At 39.0% G+C, this 20,244-nt stretch overlaps 1 protein-coding gene across 1 annotated transcript; it reads right to left on the minus strand.

Annotated features, from left to right (window-relative positions):
• Positions 1 to 1,604: 1,604 nt before the first annotated feature.
• s100p (S100 calcium binding protein P) lies at positions 1,605 to 19,937 on the minus strand. The gene is made up of 5 exons (XM_026160058.2): positions 18,866 to 19,937; positions 5,081 to 5,188; positions 4,374 to 4,544; positions 4,046 to 4,241; positions 1,605 to 3,889 (listed from the first exon to the last, which is right to left on the minus strand). Exons 1-5 carry the CDS (start codon positions 18,913 to 18,915, stop codon positions 3,605 to 3,607), a joined length of 810 nt encoding a protein of 269 aa, XP_026015843.2. The 5' UTR covers positions 18,916 to 19,937; the 3' UTR covers positions 1,605 to 3,604.
• Positions 19,938 to 20,244: the final 307 nt, after the last annotated feature.

Here is a 20,244-nt window from a genome sequence, read left to right on the forward strand (position 1 = left end):
TGTTGTGGGGGTGACTTCCTCCTGAAGTCTATGATCATCTCCTTTGTCTTTCCGGTGTGGATTTGGAGTGTGTTGGTCTCACACCAGCCAACAAAGTCACTGATGACCCCCCTGTATTCTTGATCATTGCCATCTGATACGCATCCAATGATGGCTGTATCATCTGAGAACTTCTGTAGATGGCAATCGTCCGAATTATAACTGAAGTCTGAAGTGTAAAGGCTGAACAGGAATGGTGAGAGAACCGTGCCCTGTGGTGCCCCCGTGCTGCAGATTACCACCTCGGACACAGTCATGGAGCCTCACATACTGTGGTCTGTTGGTAAGGTAGTCGAGGGTCCATGCAGTCAGCTGTTTGCCTACTCCGGCTCCCTCCAGCTTCCCTCTCAGCTGCTATTTCTGCTATTTACATAGCAGAAATCTTCTACATCTTTTGCGCCTCCATGTTTCCATGAGATGGCGGTCGACAATAATCCTCACTTCCAGGTCCCGTCTGATCCGGAGAGATACAGTGTTTTCATGTGACCACAAAATGTGCAGCTAATTCTAAATTGCTCTCTACAGTCCACTTCATAATATCTGAAAAAGACTAAGTGTATATTCTTGTTATTTTGTGGGTTTGCAAGTGTGCAACATCCATAAATGTCAACTTTTTTCAATGGCCTTCATACTGAGTTTACTGGTGTGGTGGAAGATTCCTTTTCTCATGTATTAATCACATATTTAATCATATCACATTAGTTATAGTAATATCACTTTCTCACTTTACTGTTGTAAGAACACTCCTGTCACTAGTTTGCATGCATGTGGAATGTTAACACAGTGAGGCCATTGTAATGGGAGATATTGAACAGATAGTGGGACTCCTTCTCCTTATCGGGGATGTAAATCCTTAGGTGACGGCCAAGCAGAAAGCAATGTCATAATTCTCTCTGTGAGGGAGGGGGTATAGCCCCCCCCCCCCATGAGAGAGGCCAACATATAAGAGTTTGTGGAATGTTCTTTGTCTGTGTCTCTGTATGTAAGATGTAAGGGCGGCGGCCACGATTCAGAGATGGTCCAAGTGTTTCACTGGGAAGCTCTCTCCACATTGCAATGTGTTTATTAAACCCACTTCAAATCAAGCTCACTGGTTGTGTTGAAGGTTAGTGTTAAATTTTCCACAACACCTGAAATGCTGTTTTATACAAATTACTTTTAGGCCAATTTAGAAGCTCATATCTGCTTGTTGCATGACATTAACACCTGTAAAAATATCCAGCTCTATATTTTTGTTCTTGGACTCTTCTGTAGTGACTTTGCATCATTCACAGTTTTTTCCCCTCACAGTTTATCCTTTTACTCTACCTTTAATCAACTCTCTTCTGATTGGAAGCCCTCCCCCAACAGATGGCTGTGGGTGCTGTTGGTGGGCGTGGCTTCTGTTTTCAGAACTAGTGTTCTGTGCCTGAAAAATGGGTGTTTGGAGCTGTCTGAAGCCTGAACTTAAATTACATGTACAATCGGTTGATCTGCAACCTAAAAACAGAAAACACATATAAGATGATATTACTGCAATTATTGACATTTTCAGAGTATTATGGAGGTGTGTACAGTGACCAAAATAAATGAATAAATAACAATCTTTATTAAACAGTCAACACTTCTATTTGACAGGCAACTTGTGTTTATTTGGTAGTACAATCATTTATGCAACAAAATGTTAGAAAGAAAATGTAAAACCAAGTTGTTTGTAGTATAACATGTGAAGCTGTGACTCCTAATTAGGAGGCTGTAAAGGATTACCACCAATTTATCCTTTGTTCTAAAGTCAAAAAGAGTGAGATTAATGTGCTGTATTTGGTAAGCGAGCTCGGTGATTTAAAATAGATAAAAAATGTTCGGTTAATGGTTGATGATAAAGTTCATTGATAACCTTTCTGTTTACCATCATTCCTCTTAATTCCAGCTGTTTTCAGTTTATTTTAGTTTAACGACCATTTCCCATCTTCCTCCCACAGAATCATTAAAAACACATTTCAAAACTCACTTTACTTAACACTGTATAGCTGAATCAGTTCAACCTGATATGAAAAAGGAAAAAACAAAATCTCTCAGAGAGACTATATAACTTGCAAAATACCTGACTTATTGTGCAGAAAGAATTCTGGTTTTACATAAGTGTGGCTTTAAAAAATGACTGTCAGGGTTTGATTGTTTGCTAAAAGTAGATTTTTAAAAGACAAACATTATGGAAACCCAGAAATTCTGACATATTTGTTACTCCTCAGCTGTGAATAAATGAACATCAGACTCAAAATCTGCAAAAATTGTAAAATACCAAAGGCTTGAAGTGGTTTCAGAGTCATCAGCTGACTGAGGGAGCTATAAGAGCTGTTAGATTATTATATTATCTTATGCCACGTTATACCCCTAAAACCAAAAAAATAAGATTGTAAGATTTCAGGCAGCAGTCACTTCACCAAACCCCAACATGATTTCCAGTCAGTTTAAAAACCTACTTCTAAGAGACAAGACCGGTTAAGCATTAGCAGCCTTTGATATATGGAAACCACAATAATTTAAATAAAAAATTTGATACTAAGCTAAAGTTTAAGAACTAATCTGTTCTTAAGGAAATAGTTTGACTTTTTGGTCAAATAAGCTAGCCGGGGTTCACTGCTCACTAGAGCTGGCGATAAACACCGGACTCCCGGCACATCGTTTTCAGATCCCCGCTGTCTTTTGCTTTTCAGGTTAAACATGATATATAAGTCACTTAGATAACTTAAAACTGTTATTGTTTGGCTTTTTTCAGTGTTTTATTTGTTCCTGAGTAAATCAGTTTGGCTGAGATTAAAGTTATAGTTTTCACACAGCTGAATAAATCAGTCAAACAGAAAACCGATTAAACATTAGTGTGTGATGATCGAGAATTCACGCCAGTGTCCTGTTATATTTTAGGTAGAAAGGAGAAGACAGCCGAGTTTATTAAACTCCACCAAGACAGCTAGTGACGCAAAACTGAAGGCTAGACCGTCCAATTCACAGTCGCTCACTTCCGGCCTACCCGGCCTTCGGAGGACCGTGAAGGCCGGGTCCTCAGGAGGATGCAGCCTATGAATTTTTGACACCCCTAATGACTAGGGACTATGCTATGTCTGTATGCTAGTTTTTAAGCTAAGATGTTTATGCTACGTTTCCTTAGCATAAAGACAATTACAAATTTAAAAAGCAACTGGCAGGAGGGTTAATCTACACTTTTCTGAAACTTGGGTAGCTGTTTCACTTGCTTTGGCACTACAGCGACCTTCTCATCCAGCTCTTAGCAAAAAGGCTAATAAGAGTATTTGCTAAATTATTTAACAAATAGACATATAAAGCAGAACAGGCACTTAAATATGTATGTAACAAGTGACATAAGTAAAAATCCTGTGATTTACCCACAGGCTCCACTGAAGTCAAGCATAATAACAAAGAGAAACGCTTCTTTGTGATTGTCAGAAAATGTCCGAGTCATAGCGTGTCAGCTGCCACAGACAAACCACATCTCAGCCTTTTTGTGTTTCAGTCTTGACACCATGACTCTGCTTATTGCCCCTTGTCTTTGTAGCCTCGAAACCCTTCACCTCTTGATGCGGCTCAGTCTGTCGCACACGACAGACAGGTACTGAGTCAACTTCACCATGGCAATGATGACGCTTCCTCCAATCAAAGTGCAGGTGGGCCAGAAGAGGGAGTGGAAGACAGCGATCTGACTGTAGATTTGTGTCAGGATGGCGCTGTCTGTTTTGTCTGTGCGGTCCACGAAACACTGAAGTGTGTGCTGAGACCGAAGACGCTCGGAAATGTTCTGAACCAAGACCTGCATGGCTGCGTAGTCCTTATGGCACTTTGGGATGTAGAAGCACTGAACAGGATAGAAGAAGAGTGAAAGTAACAGCTGTGTTTGGTAACTCTTTTAGATTATGCTACTAGTGTAAAGTGTACTGCTGTTCTCTCATTTTTGCTGTGTGCTGTTTGGATGGAAAAGTGCACACCAAAGATGCCAGCAATTACTGAGTACCTCAGGGTTGTTGTCCTGCGTCTCCTCGTTATGGAACAGTCGTACCACTTTTCCAGATGAGTTAAGGCTGACGTACACCTGGAGACAAGGGTAGCGAGACCTTTTCCAGCACTCTGTTCCACAGCTGTATGAACAGTTCACATCCCAAACTATAGTGGAGTTGACAATAGTGCAGCTTGTCTCATCGGTCCACACGCTGGAGAAAAAAAACAAAGACTCCACTTGATGTTATGAGGATATGCAGCAGAAAGTTTCCAAGGAAACTCCTCTGATAAGATTATTCGCAAGACCTTTCTTAAATATTACTGAAATTAATTCAGCCTATTACCTGTCAGAATAAGAGCGCAGGATGGTGATTCCCACAACAAAGTACATCATGATGGAGAAGAAGACCATGCTGAGGCCCAGCAGGATGGCTCTGTCCTCTCCTGCCCTCAGAGCTGTCACTGTCTTCCTCCTGTCCAGGACCTCATATTCACGAATCTTCTGGTAGATGGATCTAAAAAAGGTGAATATTGATGAAGCATCTCCTCCTAATTATAATTATAATAATAAGCAAGACTGAATTTAAAAATTAATTAATTAATTAAAAAATAAATAAATAAATAATATATATATATACACATATACACATACACACACACACATATATATATATATATATATATATATATATATATATATATATATATATATATATATATATATATATATATATATATATATATATATATAAAAATGGCCTGTATTTGTATAGTGCATTTCTAGTCCCTAAGGACCCCAAAGCGCTTTACACAACCTGTCATCCACCCATTCACACACACATTCACACACTGGTGATGGCAGCTACATTGTAGCCACAGCCACCCTGGGGCGCACTGACAGAGGCGAGGCTGCCGAACACTGGCGCCACCGGGCCCTCTGACCACCACCAGTAGGCAACGGGTGAAGTGTCTTGCCCAAGGGCACAACGACCGAGACTGTCCGAGCCGGGGCTCGAACCGGCAACCTTCCGATTACACACACATATCACACCTGCGATCAGATCTTCCATCTGTTGCTTTACTTCCTGCCCACAGAAACATTCTTTCTGAGGAACGCTCAAATTGTAGTCCACTGCTGCTGCCAGAGGTGCTGACCCAACTGTGAAACATACAAAAAGTAGCATTTAAGAACCAACACACCCTGCAAGATATAATTTCTATTGTCTTGACAGTTTTCTGGTCAGCTTCAGAAGGTATTTCTAGATTGATCTGTTGGTGTTGAATGCACACATTTAAAAAAGAAAGAAACAATACTTAGATTCTTACCAGCTGTGAAAGTGTGACTGATACTGTATTGTGCGCATCATCACACATTTGAAAGTAGGAACTACCACAAATGCGTTTGTCATTACATTAGTGGGTGTTTGCCTGTCTGTGAACAGAAGTTCGGTGTGTACTAGGATTTGTCCTAGCTAATTACTCTTCTATATTTCCAATCCAACCCAGTCTCACAGCAAAACATGTAATACACACGCCAGACCTCCGTGTCTATTTCACGCTGCATTACCACCAGGGGGAGATAATATATTTAAAATCAAGAAGTTGGAAGTAAGCAAAAACATATGAAGTGCATTCCAGGGTCCTTGATTGCCAGAAACAATTAAACTAGGAGGCTACTATGTATACATGAAAATACTGTAATAATGTGTGTTGAAACACTTTCCCATGATTATTTTCATGTTGGCTTGAAATATGATATCTCCCTCTGCTGGTTCTTCTGCATGCTTGTCTGTTTCACACTTTACTTCTCTAAAGTGTGAAATGGACACGGTGGACTGGCGTGTCTATTACACATTTTGCTGCGATATCAGGTTGCCCAATTCCAATTCCTAATCCCAGAGGGCTAATTGGTAGCCCAAGTCAAATAATGACTTGTAGACAACTCTGCATTTCTGTAGACAATCGTACCTCAACCATTCATACTATAGTCACAAAGCCTTATAGGAATGTAGCTGGCTTTAACATGAAAATGAAGCTGAAGATGGGCTTATTTTAGTTGAAAAGTCACTAGTATCGCAGTTGGTGTGATCCTATCATGAGTAGGGATGGGTATCGTTTAGGTTTTATCCGATACCGGTGCCAAACCGGTACTTTTGAAACGGTGCCGGTGCTTAAACAGTGCTCAAACCGGTGCTTAAAGAATGGAGAACACACACTTTGTCCAAAACACCTCTCATGTTCAGCTGTTTTTTTGTAAAAAGATAACAATGTTAGCCTTTTCTGCAGCTATAGGGCATATATGGTATCACTCTTGGCTGGAAGCAGTGCTTAAACAATGGAAAAAACACAAACTTTGTCCAAAAACCTCTCATGTTTTCCACTTTTTCTTTGGTCATTTTAGCCTTTTTGGCCAGGGTGAAGGGAGCATCTGCCATCAAACAAGAAGACAGCCGCATGTAGCTATGATGATGTTTGCTAGTTCACCTTACATGCATTAATGTAATAACGTGGTTAGCCTACTCAACGTAAAATACACACGAACAACATTAAGCGACTCACACAGAGAAGAACGGCTGCTGCTGCCATCATCATCCGTCATCATTTCTGCTACACTGGCAGGGCTAGGGGCCAGGACTCTCCTCTAACTCCGGGCCCGATAACAGGCACCACACCCGCAGTAGATGTGCTCGGTGTGAGGTCTTGCAGCAAGCTATCAAATACGGCGCATTTCTCGGCTTTTTAAAAAAAAACGCTATGCGTCGCCAGGTGTTTCATCAGATTTGAGGTGTTACCTCCTTTGACAGTATCACAGTATCAGCTTAAAGCACTTGTTGCAGGCTGCTGAGTTTGCATATTTTGCTGTGAAGTACAGCCAGACTTTGACCACTTCGCCTTGGACATTTTTAATCTGTAGCTCTGCTCTAAAAGAACCGCCTACTATCCTCGGAGACGTAAAATGATTGGCTAGAATCTAAAGCGTATCACAGCTCAGGAAAAGAAGCACCGAAATAAAGCACCGAAATGTGCGCTGCTTTTCGGTCTGGTTACTACCGTTTATGTCAGAACCGGTGCCATCATGGCACCGGATACCGGTACCCATCCCTAATCACGAGACAGTCTTTAGAGACAAAACATGTCTTGAATACTATGTTTCCAAGGCATTACTGTACTGCAGCAAACATCAGTAGGTGAGAGCAACCCCAGCTGTTTACCATGTGTGTTCACATCATGGTAAACAGCTAGAGACCCAGTTACATTAAATGCTGACACACCCAAGTTTATTCATCAGTCATTAATAAGAGTTTCAAGCTTGCTGTGAAAGGTATATGTGTGTAGCGTGTGGTGTTCTAGGACAGTAAAAGGTAAAGGTTTGCCTTCATGGCAACAACATCCATGCAGGGAGGATGTTTAATGCAGGATTTTCATGCAGGAGACTGGGATTTGTGCCCCATGAAACCAAAAGTCTGTGTAGACTTATTACTGTAAGACTTATTATTCACACAGTAGGTGTGTCCAGGGTCACATTTTTTAAATATTTTTACAGATCTTTTAACATCAGTTGTGCTAGTGTTAAAACAATATTTTTTATTGCTAATACCTGACAAGGACATGCAAGATTGCATTAAATTCATCAGTTCGCCTGCAGTTTCTTTTTACGCTGTAAGCTAAAATAAGTGTGAATGGCACTTGTGTCTGTGCACGTGTCTTAACTGAGAACATATGTGGGTCTGATTTATGAGTAATGAACGTGTTGACTGACTGCATGCCTACGCAGGGTGCCCTGTGTGTCTTCGAGTGTTATATTTGTCAGCTATTTGGACACTTATGTCTGTAAATTAATGGAAAAACTCCACGGTCACACATGAAGTGGTATGTGGACACACTGCCCACTCCACATTGCACCCATTCCTGTGCAGTTTAAGACCTCCTGCACAAATAGACACCACACTGTCCGTAAAAGCCGACGTCACCAAGGTCAGACACCATTCTCACCTGAACCAGAAAGAAACATTATATTATGTAAATGCTAGTGTCGTTTTATAAGTTATAGCACCATTTTATAGTTTAGAAGATGTGATCCAAGTAAGAGGTGTGCCCAGGAGATGAGATAGAGAGCAGAAATACAGACAAACATTTGCAAACCATTAATAGGTTGACTGAAAAGCTCTGTAAGAATGCACAGCAAGTCAAGGACATGATCCCTCCAGGATGTTCACAAACATCTGAAGACTTCATGACCAAAACCACAGAGGATTCACCACAAGTTGCAAACCTCTGGTGTCACGGTCGATCTGTTTGTTATTGGAGTTTTCCTGGTTTCTATAAATACAAAGTAAAGGCTTTTGGTTTGGGGTTGTTTCTTTGTACCCCGGCCTCAGTTATGTTGCCTTTTATATTGTTCTGATTTAAATATGGTTTCCCTTGATTTCTTTGTATTTCAATAATTATTGTACTATCATGAGTTTGTTGATATTTTAATATTCTAGTTTCTGTTAGTACCTATGGTTATTTTATTGGGTTCCTTGTATTTTGATTTATTGGTTATGCCAATAAGTCTGTGCTTAGTCACTCTGGCCTGCCCTTGTCTTCGTTCTTTGTCAGAGCATGTGTTCCTTGTGGTTCCCTGATATTTTTGGATTTCTGTTTGTTGCCATTTTGGACTTAGCCTTTGGTCTTGGTTTGGACTCTGAATTCAGTGTGAATAAAAGGCTCACCTTTTGTTAGCCCAGCCTGCATTTGGGTCCTAAATCATAATACATGTCAGATGGTAAGCCTTAGCTACAGAAAAACAGGATGCAATCCACAAAAAGATTCAAAAACAACCTGATAGAGCACTATAACATTTTTTAAGTTTTCTGTGAGCTCTTAGGGCAGAAGCAGAAAAAAAATAAAGCTAAAGAGGTTCATGTTCATCTTGTGTTTTTCAATTTATATACAAAAATTGTTTCAGAGACGAGAACAAGCAGAGAAGCAAATCTGCTGTTTGCACCTGTCTACTTAAACAGAAGTGGTCAACATGACAGCGCTTAATATTGACTAAAGCATGCTTCATTACATTCACATTCACGCCAGTGCACACAGTCTGTTAAAAAATCGGGCAATGGCTGATAAACCATGGGTGCCTGAGTCTCAATATTTACTTATCTTGTAGGTGTGTGTTGTACTGTTGGTTGAGGTGAACAGTTTCAGACCAGCTTTTTAGCACAGCACTGTGGGGCTCTTAGTGGCAGCTTAGCGACACTTTACCTTCACTGAAGTCTACTCTGACGATAAGACGATCAGTGGTGGGAAATGTCAACACTGGAAGCAAAGAATCCCGTTTTATGACTGAAATGTAAACCACGGCCTAAATCAGAGGTTTCCAACCTGAAGACGGAGGTATTATTCCAGACAAAAGGTAAGATATACTTCCTTTATGTTGCTGTTTCACAGCATTAAACACAGCTCTTAACAGAGCTTTAAAACAGTAAACGCTTAATAAAATAAATACACTATAACAAGGCAAAATAGCTTAATCAGGTAAAACTTATATAGAAGAAGTGAAATTAATATAAAATTTACGAACTTCTTTGAAGAAAGTGTAAATATAATATAAAAAGGGCTTAATAATTAATAACACATAAATTCACGTATTGTGGTATGAGGTGGTAACGTATATGTCTCTGTCTGTGGCAGAGAAGATGAGAGCCATCAGATATAAAATAACTGGCTGACATTTAATGTGTAAATATTTGTCTATTTTAAATTCAGCTTTTGCTTGAAAATGCAAATAAAGTAACAATACTTTTACTTGAGTTCAGTATCCCAGGACTAACACAGACAAATATGCTATATTGTAACAAATAGTTCCATACTGATGGTGGTTTAAATGAAAATGCTAAATCTAGAGAAGAGGATGCATTGCTAAGATTTTATGGCTCCCACCTGAGCAGTGATGATGAAACAGAGCTCACCTGATTTCTGACGGCGGTGTTGGATAAAAGTCAATGGTCAGACTGTCGGAGCAGTTGTCCCCTACCATGTCACCTTATGCTTCACAACACCTTCACCCATTGGATAATTTAGCTCTTTATCTAAAGACTAGATCTAATGCTATGACTGATGCCTTTCAGGAAGCCTCAGCAGTGCTTTAATTTCTCAGTAAAACCCAACAAGAAGAATACAGTTACCGGTGTCAGAGACAATGAAATAATTTTCTCGTACATAAAGCTCCTGTTGCTGTTTTCAAATTGTCATTAATGTAGTTTTCTGATCGATTGTTCTAAAAATAAAAAACAGCACAGACCCCCCCTTCTCTGTGTCTGGGGCGAACGAAGCCTTGTGGCTCTGTTTTTGACTGCTGCTCTGTCTGATGGGTCAAATCTCAGTCACTGAGCTTACATCATCCTCATCTGCATGTTTTAGGGTGGTTGTGGGAGGTGTCCGTGCTGCATGGAAGGGAGGGGCACTGTCAAGTCTCTAAGTCATGGCTTCTGGTGCCACTTTGGTCATGTTGGATTTTGAAATGAGCACATTAAAGCAGTTTTTATTTTTTTTTAGGTTTTCAAAAACAGAGAGCGAATCATTCTAAGCAGTGAAGATCCTGCTGAAAATCTGCAAACGCTGTACTGCAAGAATCATGATGTGGAGCATAAACCATGATGGCTGCCATTAATACCATCTACTGCTAGTGCTTAGGACTCTGTCAGCACTTTATGATGCTTAGCTACATATCTCAGGAGTATGACTGACAGAACACTGACTGACTTTGCCCTGATGGACCTGATTTATGATGCGGAACCTGAAGCTTTAGTGGCAACTGGGGAATGCAGAATGGATAACAATTGAAATTGTTAGGAAACAGTTTGAATTTTATTTTTCAGTCACACTTTTTGGCTGCATATTATAGCAAATTGGTTTGGTCTTGGTGTTGCGTATAGTTTATCCTGTCTTTGTGCCTGTTTTATGGCAATCCTGAAACATCAATATCCCATTTAACTGGCCATGTTGTTGAGCTTTCTTTTGCTCTGCTGTGTTGAGTGCTGCTAGGCCTATCAACATTTTAGATATATTTTTGTTCTAATGGAAAGGTTAGTGCAGCTTTCAGAAATGAAAGCACAAGGCCACTGGGTTTAACTAGAAACAATTTTACAATTAGTTCTCATTCTTAGTATATTATGGCTCCTCTGAAACAAAGACATTGTGGAATTGGCTTTAACTTGTATTCTTTCTAATGACCAGCTGTAGGTTACAAAGAGTTGTCTAACTGTATAAAAATCTACAGCAAGATTAACATCCGTCTCCAAATGCTCTGTAATTCTGGTAAATAATTCCCACAATGCATTGAGTATTTCTTCTTCAGTCACTTTTCTCACTTACTATGTGTTAATAGACCTCTCTGCACTGAATCGTACTTGTTATTAATCTCCGTCTGTCTTCTGCAGCATGTCTTCTATCCCGTCTTCCTTCTCTCAACCCTCAACCCCTCCCTGAGCCTGGTCCTGCCGGAGGTTTCTTCCTGTTAAAAGGAAGTTTTTCCTTCCCACTGTCCCCAAAGTGCTTGCTCATAGGGGGTCATATGATTGTTGGGTTGTTCTCTGTATGTATTATTGTAGGATCTAACTTACAATATATAAAGCGCCTTGAGGCAACTGTTGTTGTGATTTGGCGTTATATAAATAAAATAAAAATGAACTGAATTTAATTGAATTATGGTTGATACCTTGGGAGTGTGGAGCATCTTCTATTTCTTAGTCAAATATACGTCTCACTCATCTTTCCTGGCTTTGGAACATGCTGATGACACTATGCTCAGCTTGAGGCTTCACACAAGCGCTTCACAGACTAGTGGGCGCTGTCATGGTGGCTCTGTCAATGTTTTTTATGCAGTCTGTATTCCAGCCCAAGGTGCTTCGGAGAGTAGGAAAATTTATGTTAATATTATAAAAAAAAAATTAAAATACGAAAACAATGAATAGAACTTTGTAAGAATAGAAACCTGGAGAAATTATGCTGCAAGCAATACTAGACTATAGAAACCACTGACGACCAAACTGGAAATGAAATGCTTAAATTATAAAACTTACTGCATCGTATTTGTTTTTAGAGTTTTTATTATGTTATTTTTGATTCAATTATTCTAGTGCTTTTTCTCAATCTTATACAGTATTGTAACTGACTGATTTCTTTCATAATTTTCTTAATGCTGTTTTTTCTATACTGCCCTCATCTAATGTCTGGCACCACACAGAGTGTGAGCATGTGACATGCTCTGAGTTTGACCTTTAAGTGACAGATATTTGAAACAACAGCTTTGTATATGTATATATAATAAAATAATGTAATATAATAAAATAAAATAAAATAAATCAATAGATTAAGATGTTATTACACATGTATAGAACTAGACTAAAAGCAATATTTGCAAAATAAAAACTATGGCTGAGGTGTTCTCAGCTATTGCACTGTATCCATGGGTCATGTATTAGTATCATGTGCATTGTGAATTTAATCTGATGGCAGTTGGTTTTAGGTAATCCTAAAAATCTGTATATTATAAAAAGCAGAAACTCATTGTTATTTTTCCACTATGTCTGTTAAAAAGGTCATGGCCAGCATGTCCACCAGAGGAATGTAGTCTTATGTGGTCAAAAATACTGCCATGAACACGTGCTCGGACTTGGTGCCTACATATTACTGTCCTCATGTACATGATGCACACACACACACGTGCTGGCGTCATCTCAAGCAGGTCATAACCTAAGCACTTGTCTCTCTTTGACAACTTAAACCTCTCAGTGTTCCTGGAAGGCAGGAGCGTCAGGTGGTGTAGCGATACCACAGGTGCTGCCATTCTCTGTGACAGGGTTAGACACAGAGGCATGCCTACACGTACACACACACACACACACACACACACAAAACCCCTAAATCACTTCTTCACTCTTAAATTTAATGGTTTCTGTAATGTGCACTCGCTTTCTGTCACCACAGAGTGACCATGAAAACAGATTTATGTTGCCACTGAGGGTGTGTCTCAGCAGTGATGTCATGGGTCTGTTTCTGGAAGGTTATTCGGATGGCATCTGTTCAGTGTGTGTAATCTGCAGTTGTCTTTTTTCTGAGTGGCTGCTGAGCAGACCGTGAAAGCATAACACAGCTGTTCAGCTTTGTTTAGAATTGAAATTCTGCACTCTATAGCTTGTAAAATACGTACTGTGACTGAAAGAACTAATAAAAGAGGAATAAACAGTAAATTCAAATTCAAAATTCAAATTCAAATTCAAATTCAAATTCAAATTTTATTTGTCACGTACACAGTCATACACAGTACGATATGTAGTGAAATGCTTGGACAAAGTAGTAAAGATGTGCTTGTGATGTTAAGCCCAGGTGGATGGCCACGTTGTCCCCAAAAGCAACTAATTGTTTATGGCAAGGTCATTTATGCTAAATGGTTATTGTGACAGGATTGTTTTCACCTAGGTTGAAATCATTCTGCATTGATGCATATCTTTTTGAACATTATCTATTTGTCTTTTTTTCCCTTTAACTGACCCTCATCAGTTAGAAGGCAGATTTGAAACATGAGGCAAGAGAAGCTATGGTGGCATTCATCTTCCTATTTGGAAGTAGACCAGGGGCATTACAGTTATGTAGCATGTGCTTTAGCAATAAGGCTTACGTCAAAGGGTACATTGAATTTCAAATGTTTCACTTTTATAGTAACTGCTCGAAGTAGTGCTCCCTTGCTTGTTTCATAATTGCAGGAACTGAGGATCATTGTAGTTCTTAGAACTCTGTTTACAGGGTCTTTTCCCCTTGACTTTAAAAATGGAGGTGCAATGTGATTGGTTAAGCAAGTGTATGTTGTTTACTTGAAGGCACAAATGCAGTAGCCAACCACTAAAATTTTATCCATGTAACAGTTGTTTATTTAGCCTTAAAATATAATAAAACAAGAAGAAATTAACCAGCTGTGAAGCCCTGACAAAGACGTGTGACAGTGGGAAGGAAGAACTCCCATTTAACAGGAAGAGACAGGACCAGGCTCAGGGAGGGAAGCAAAGCAATGTAGCGCAAACAAGATTACAGCAAGGTACGTATTAGAAATCAGCGGTTGGCTATTACATAACTGGCTGACAAGCAAACAGAAAACATGCTTCAAACATATGTAGCTTTCATTGAATTTTCCTTTAAATCAAGAACTAGGTGAAATGGACAATATTGGTTGACTTCAATGGTGGATACTGAAGTCCATAGCTCAATTTGGTTTTGCATAACGCCCTATTTGCAAGGCATCAGAGACCATTCCTGAGAAAAAGAAACCTCCATTCCCGACCCATATCTGTGTTTCATGCTATGCACATTTTAATCCAATTTACTGAAAAATCTCTCTGAATTTAAAATTTTGAAAGTGTCTGGTACACTCAACTAGACATCTCATGTTACTAATAGGCTGCCAGATAATAACTGTTGAGTCACTTGAAAGACATTAAGATGTTCCTTAATGCATGCTGCCATCCATCTCATCCGTCTCATCATGCTTTAAGATTTTACTCTTATAATGGAAATGGAGCTTTCCATTTGTTTGAATGGGTCCCTGTGGTGTGTAGAGATGTGAGTCACGGTTTTTATAAAGAAACGCAGCCTCTCTAAACCTTGAGTTGGAGAGAGGCAGAAAACGTGAGCAGAGAAAACAAAAAACAACCTCAAATCACCAGGTCACTATTTGTCATTTGGGACTAATAGCCATTGCAGGATCTCCTGTTTTTGGTATAATAAGGGAGGTAATATGTGGTCTTTATAAACAGTAAACACATGTGGGATGACATTCACAGGTCATCCGAGCAATTATTATAAATTAGTAGATCTGATGATTCTAGGTAATAATAGTCCGGTGAGATTTGTAAGATAAAATTGCAAGTTCATAACTTCTTCATATCCTGATAATCGAGGAAAAATGAATCTTCCCATTGAATGTTATTTGCGATTTCCTTTCTCTGTGGAGCTAAAAGAGGCCACCCAAACACATGAGATATCAATGGAAAGACCAGGATGTCCTCTATTTAGTCCGTCAGGACTTATTAGGATAGCTCAAATAAGTCAAAAGATATAGACCAAAAACAAATGTTTATTACAGAGGACATAAATGAATGGGCTGGTTCTCAGGAGAATATAAACAAACAATAAACCACATGATAATATGAACATTCACTGTTTTTCTCATCCTGTAGGTGAAAAAGTGAAAGAGATGGTAAAGCAGTGTGATTTACTGTAGACTGGATTAAAGATGCTTCATCTGGCACATATTTTGTTGTTACTGTTACAATGACTGCTAATAGAGCAGTGCAGACAGCTGGTGTTAATGGCTGAGAACCAGACTCCGCGGCTCCTCACGGCGAGGTAACATTAATGGAATGATCCAGACTGCTGGAAAGTCATTTTGCTGCTGTAATTAAATTAACAGCTACACTTTACAGTAGCTCTGTGGTGGCATCATTCAGTCCAAATATGGAGAAAACATTTTGAGACTATATCAAATTTATATTTATATTTTTATTTTTATTTGTTTCCTCATGCGTATATTCAATTCTTAAAAATGTGACACTGAAGGCAGCAAAATTTATGTTCTCGTGTGGACAGGAGCTATGAGGACATGAAGTCTTATCACATTTGAAGGAATGGTGAACAAAGGGAGAAGGAGAAAACAAACAAACAGACTCAAACTTGAATTATGAAAGAAAAAACAACTTCTTTTTTTTAGAAATATAACAACCGTTTGTACAATTTGTAGTTTGTATGAGCAGGCTTTATAGTCGCCATGACCACCAACAGCTACAAATGTCTTATTTGCATGCTAACATTTGTATTAATCCGTGTTGTCTTCATATATAGACAGAAAAATGTAGGTTTGGTTAAAAAAAAGTCCCAAAACATTCACAATTGACTTGCTGAAAGATTCAAAAAGCTCCACAGAGCTGAGAATAGAAAATTAATAATAATAATATTATTCTCTGTGGGTTTGTCACTGTGGGTGACCTCTTTCATACTGAACAGAGTCATTTGATCATTAATATAAATCATTAATACAGCCACTATAACTAATTTAAAATATAGAGCAACCTTTAAATCAGAAGTCTTTTCTCATCTCTAGCTCCTGGTTAATATGTCATATTTTCACCATAATAGAAGGCCACTAGAATGAGTCCTACAATAGAGAAAATTAATTTGCATTTGACACTTTACATTACTTTACCTTTAATTACCCAGTTGGTGACTTTTGACGGTGTTTGAGTGGAAAAATGAGACTACAGGAGCTGTCAAGGACAATCAGCAGCATTGTACCAAACACACAAGCTTAGTGGTGCCAATGCTGAAGTCGTGCAAGCGTGTGATTTGTTTGTAGCCCCGTGTTAGCATTTTATTGCAGGCAAGTACATTTCTGCTTGACTATCATAGAGGTTGCATTAACTTGTGATGATAATCTAGCTGAACCAATCAGAAAACACACCTTAACACCCTGCTATAGAAAGCCTTTATGTATTTTTTTCAGTGTTTAATTTAAACATTGTTCCTCAGCCGGGCTGATACACAAACATCGACTCAAATGATCAAGCTTCACGTCAGACTTTACAGTCGTCATAAAAGGAATAGCATCTCTTTGTTTTCTTATCAGTGATTGACAAAGGCAGTTTTTACACAGCTGAGACAGAGGTACTTCACTTAGTGTGGAAACTGCTCTGATGCCAAGATTGCATCTCTGTCATATTCAATAATCCCAACCCCCTCTGAAACCTTTAGCAGTGTAATCAAACACCTTCCTAATCCACAAATATATCACCAGAGGACTCAATAGCTTCACAAACAGTTGTTCACCTTGTCTCAGTTTCATAAATTGTCTGAACTTACCTTCAAACGCAGCTGCAGTCAAAAAGTTTCCTGGCTAGGTGAACATTTTGCATTTAATATCCAAGGCTTCATCAAATAAGAGTCCTCTAGACTGAGCCAACAGGCGGTCCATGTCTATGAGGCATGGAGCAGCTCTGGCAGCCTTCAGCATGCCTCCCATACTGCAGACTGAACAACAGCCAGAGGAGCCACACTGCCCCTCACTGCTCCCACTAATAATTAGTGTGTGATGATGATTGTGGGATTTAGGAGAGAGAGGGTGTTTGGTGCAAAGGGAAACAAGAGTGAGTGACAGGAAACGAACTAAGAGGTGAAAAAAGAACAACTAAGGTGATGGGGAAAATATCTCTTAGAGAGTCTGCCATGTTAATCTTTATAGGAGCAATTATTCTGGATGTTTCCTGAAACATCTGTCAGCTGCTAGATGCTGATCAATGAGTCCGGGGCAATCTGGGCTATCTGTGCTGCTGGGCGCCCTAAGCTGTTTAGGCCTTGATGATTAGTTATTTGGTTCTAAATCAAGACAGTTAAATTAAAGGGGACCAGTGTTGGGTGTAATGCACTACAAAGTAATAGATTACGTTTTTGTTAAGACAGCAGTGCAACTCATTATTATACTAAATTCAGTAATCAGAATACAATTCCGATTATATTTGTACTCTTGTTACAAACAGCTTCAGATATTTGCACACAGGCCGCTGTTTTCCGGACATACAAAAACAAACACATCACTGGCTTTCGAAAATATCTGCGCAGACCGCATGTTAACACAAAGCTATTGAAAAGCCCAGAGTGATGTTAAAGCTGAGTGGATACCAATTCCAGCCCAGCAGCCAAAGCCTGATCTTCAGCAGGCAGTGATGAGCAGGCAGTCTGCCCTCCCTCTCTCCCAGCACTGGTTTCTACAGTAGAACACAGTGGTGATTGTTTTGAAGTGTCTTCGGGCTGGTTTTCAATTTTTCTTTGTGCTAAAGCTTCAACACAAAAGAAATATTGTATGTATGGGCTCTTTAGGATAGGGACTGGTGTTAGTATGTGTCACAATGCATGTCAAGCCAGAGAGTTGGTTAGAGAGTAACACAAAAGTAATGTAATGAGTAGTAACACAAAGTCACAAAATTACTTTCTTGGTGAGTAATTAAGTAAAGGAATACATTAAATATGTGTAATACATCAAAGTCACATTAAACAGGGCCAATATTTCAGATAATAAAGTCAGGAGATGCACAGTTATTTGCTCAGAGCAGGAAGCTCAGTAATCAAATGGCTCTAAATTTACACTTTACAATTTTCAGGTAGTTTTTTTTTCCTATTCTTGACTGTGTTTGATGTCATTGAGTGGGGGTGTGCTTGATATGGTGATCTCAGATACACAGCACTGGCTATCAACACAGAAGAAGAAAAATAAGCATTATTTTGAACTGTGAATAGTGCAAAGCTACTCTAAGAGAGTCCAAGAATAAAAGGTTCAGAGTCTTTAAAGACAGTACTCATGGTCAGGTACTACCTATTCATGATTATGTGATGGTGTTATTACAACTGAGCCTCTTAACATTAAACAGACTCTCATCCCATCCATCCATCTCTACATGGCTATAACTAATCCATGGTGAGAAAAAATACTATTACTAGTATTATTATTGTTGTAATATAATTATTTTCCAAGAACATTAAAGATTATTGTTGAAATTCTATTATTAAAAAACAAATGTGTGGAATGAGAGACATCTAAATGTGGATGTGGATGTTTAGGTTCTATAGAAAAGTTTTTTCCAGTACATGTGTTAGTCAGATTCTCATAATCTGACAGTAAAACATGTATTTTATTTGTGTCATATAAACATAAAGCTAAAAAGAGTGAAAAGAGCTTTTAAAAAAAACAAACAAAAAGGAAATGCGTATGATCTGGTCTGGACCGAAAGGAGAAACAGAGCAGTGATCTCACCGTGGGGTGCAGTGGATGGTGGTCTTTCTGAAGGTCCTCTGGTGTAGCATGCTGTTGCTGTGTTTATGACTGACTGAGTAGCTGTGGACTGGCTTCACAGTTAGTCCACACAGTCAGTGAACTATGATATGAGGTCCACAGGAAGAGGCGGAATCTTATAAACAAACAGAGAAAGAATCGTAGGAAGTGGAAGCTTTGGTCACCTTCCTGGTAGTGAAAGATGTGCAATTGCAACTACAGCCTTCCATCCAGTGAAAGTTGACAGTTTAATGCAAATTTTTTCACAGTTATTCAAAATTACAAAACTTTTTTGCATACTTGATGCTTTAAGCTTGAGCTCTATAACCCATATTTTATTCACAACAGAACATAGGGGGGGAAAATACACTTTTAAGAACATTTTCGCTCATTTTCAATTTGATGGCAGCAGCACACAAAAGTTGTGACAGCTATGTCGCATCGCCTTTTCTACTTCAGTGTGTAAACATCTGGGAACTCGGGAGATCAGGACTTTTGAGCGACGATCGTTATCCCATTCTGGTCTGACAGTTTTTTACTTTTCTGGGTGATAGGCTCGAATATCATAGGCATCCAATACTGAATTACAGCATTTCTCGAGATTCTCAGAATTTTTTGATGATATTTTATACTGCAGATGATGAGATATTTCAAAGTCTTCACATTATACATTGATGAATATTATTTTTGAAACAGTTCCACAACTTGCTGTTTTTTGTAGATGCACTGAACCTCTGCCAATTTTTACTTATTTTTTAATTTTTATTTTTTTTAACCAGCAGCAGGCAAAGACCAACTTGTTTGCTCAGTCACGCTACAATAATAATAGGATGGCAACCTTCATGAAACTAGGAAACGTTTATGGTCCAATTACTGAATTGAATTTTATTTTTGTGAGAGAACAATTGCAGGTAGCTGCACTGTTCAACTGATCACCGAGAGGTTGAGGATACAAGACCCTCAACTTCTGAGCAACCACTTTTGATTGCAAGTCGACTGCACAGACATGGTCTGGCTCAGACTTAGATTGCGAATGTCTGTAGCATCACGCGCACTTTCAGCACAGACAGCGGGTACATTTATAATTTAGCAACTGTTACAATCTTCCTTTTAGAAAATTAGCTAATAGCAGCCTTGGCTTATTAATCAATTAGATTGCTTAATGATTGTAACATTATTTCAACGGTTCAGCAGTGTATGCATCACAGTATGAATTTTATTTCATGAATGAGAACATATGTTTTTAATAGGATGTTTTTTGGAATCTCTCTCGCTTGCGGAAGCCACACAAGGGACAGCCAATCAGAAGAAAGTGCACTTTTAGGAAAGAGGGGGCTTTTAAACAAAAAAGGCTCAATGCT

The sequence above is a fragment of the Astatotilapia calliptera genome, chromosome 23 (assembly GCF_964374335.1).
Source record: "Astatotilapia calliptera chromosome 23, fAstCal68.1, whole genome shotgun sequence".
Lineage (NCBI taxonomy): Eukaryota > Metazoa > Chordata > Actinopteri > Cichliformes > Cichlidae > Astatotilapia > Astatotilapia calliptera.